Source organism: Stegastes partitus, unplaced genomic scaffold (genome assembly GCF_000690725.1).
Source record: "Stegastes partitus isolate 25-593 unplaced genomic scaffold, Stegastes_partitus-1.0.2 Scaffold352, whole genome shotgun sequence".
In the NCBI taxonomy this organism is placed as follows: domain Eukaryota; kingdom Metazoa; phylum Chordata; class Actinopteri; family Pomacentridae; genus Stegastes; species Stegastes partitus.
Genome location: NW_007578083.1, coordinates 340,970 through 343,329, shown reverse-complemented (window position 1 = coordinate 343,329; position 2,360 = coordinate 340,970). Strand labels below are relative to the sequence as shown.

Below are 2,360 nucleotides of genomic sequence, written 5' to 3'. Positions count from 1 at the left end.
GATTGGAGTCTGAAAGCTCCAAAGGTGAAAGGTGGGGTTAATGCCCCTGACTTTGACTTGCCAAACATGAACCTTAAAGCTCCCAAGTTAGATGTGAAAATGCCAAAACCGAAAATGCCTAAAGTGAATCTACCGGGCCTTAAAGGACCTGAGATTGATGGAGGCATAGATGGCCCAGATGTTGACATTGGTGCATCGAGCATCAACGTCAAAGGCTCTAAAACTGGCTTTGAAATGCCAGATGTTGACTTTGGCGGCCTGTCAGAGAAATTTAAAGCGCCACATTTGAAACTGCCTGATGTGGGATTTTCTGCTTCAAAGTTAGATGGCCCAAATGTTAATCTCAATTCATCTGATTTTAATGCCAAGCTACCAAAAGCACCAAATCTGAAATTACATTCAGACCTAAAAACTCCAGAGTTACATACCAAAGTCCCCAAGATGAAAGGTGGATTTGATTCCCCCAAGTTGGGCTTGCCAAACATGGACCTCAAAGCTTCCAAGTTAGATATGAACCCTCCAGATGCCAACATTGGATTCCCTGATGTAAACTTTAAAAAGCCCAAAATGAAGATGCCAAAAGGCCCCAATGTTGACATAAATACGGATCTACAAGGGCCAGAACTGAGTATTCCAAATGTAGATATTAACGGTCCAAAAGGAAATCTAAAAATGCCAGATTTAAATGCACCACACCTTAGTCTCTCTGGACCTAAAGCAAAAACACCAGACATGAATCTTTCAGGACCTAAACTGAAAGGCCCTGGCATAAGTATGCCAGATTTAGATTTACCTAATGCCAGTTTCAAGGGTCCCAAGCTAGACCTCAATGCAAAACGTCCTGACCTAGGAATAAATGGAGGCTCTGATATTGACTTTGGTGCATCTCTGAGACCAACAAATCTTGACATTTCTCCTCCAAATGCAAAGTTAAATGTGAAACCAGCAGAGTTAAAGGGAAATGTCACAGGTCCAAATGTTAGTGCTCCAAACATGGACATCAACATGCCAAAAGCTGCAATGCGTAATCCACAGCTGCATTTAAAGTACCCAAATCTTGACGTTGATGATCCTTCACTAAATTTCAAAGGACCTTCATATAAGAATCGCAGATCAGATATGACAGGTGTAAACATGAAAATGCCTGACTTGGATGTTGATGCAGATGTCAGACTACGGCACACTGACAGAAGGTCACTTAGAACCCAAGTAAGGTCCAGCTATCCTGGGCTGAATGATGCTTTAGGCCACCATATTGATTTTCATCGTTCAGATCTCAACATTGATGATTTCACAGGAAAAGATCATGTGCTAAGAGCCAGAGGTTCAAAACTAAATCTCCAGGCACCGCACAGCTATGGACAGGTGATTTCCCCGTCAGGAGGTAGCATTGACATGAGGGACCCCAGAAACGCCAGAAGAATCCCAGCCAATCTTGTTAACCCCAATGCACGTTTGCCACATTTTTCTCAAGGTTCAAGCATAAGAGTACCGAACAGTTCAGACGGATACTATGTCACAGTTTTTCCTAATCAAACACAAAATCAAAGAATGCCAAACCGTAAATATAACACACTTGGAGGTCTCGACTTCCATCCTGGAAACTTGGACCTTGAAGTTCCAGATGGAAATGACCTCAAAGGATCAACATTCTTTTTCTCCAACCTCGTATAGCTTTCAAAGCATTCATGATATCATTTTAGGGTGCTTTATTATTGCTTTTTTGTTTGTTTGCATTTATTTATTGTGACTGGAACTATTGTATCATGTTGTATGATTGTTATGAACTGTTACTTTCTGTCTCATTGTGTTTTTTTGTACATATTACCTCTCCTGTAGCTTTGCAATGATGCAAATGGACATTACATTCTTGCACTTGTTTTATCAAGTACATTAAAACTTTTTGACATTGTTTAACAATGAATATTTATGCTATGCAATTCTTGTTTAAAAAGAAGGTATTTTTGGTTTGCACATCAAATTGATCTAATTTTGTTATGTCACCCAGGAGCTCCAAATGTTCTCTCGCTACCACTGATGTTTAAACTCAGGGAGGAAATCTTCAGATTACAAGATTAAAGGAACTCAGTTGTTTTGTTAGGTATTATCATTTGAATGGAAATACATCTAAAGTTGTTTATAGTTTTCATGTCTGTTGTTTTGAGTACCTGTTGTATTTCAGATTCTTTGAGGGTGTATATACTCGAGTTTATCAATGTGTTGTAACCATTTTTTGCTTCAAGCATGTAAAGACTTGATAATGACATTATTTGAGAATATATGTTACGCCGGACTGTACAAACTGGTTCAGGCCATTTTTAAGGTGGCCATCAAACTATTAAAGTCATTTACAACAAACA

At 39.2% G+C, this 2,360-nt stretch overlaps 1 protein-coding gene across 1 annotated transcript; it reads left to right on the top strand.

Annotated features, from left to right (window-relative positions):
• Nucleotides 1-6: 6 nt before the first annotated feature.
• LOC103359058 (neuroblast differentiation-associated protein AHNAK-like) lies at nucleotides 7-2,360 on the top strand. The gene has a single exon (XM_008284244.1). It carries the CDS (start codon nucleotides 67-69, stop codon nucleotides 1,672-1,674), a length of 1,608 nt encoding a protein of 535 aa, XP_008282466.1. The 5' UTR covers nucleotides 7-66; the 3' UTR covers nucleotides 1,675-2,360.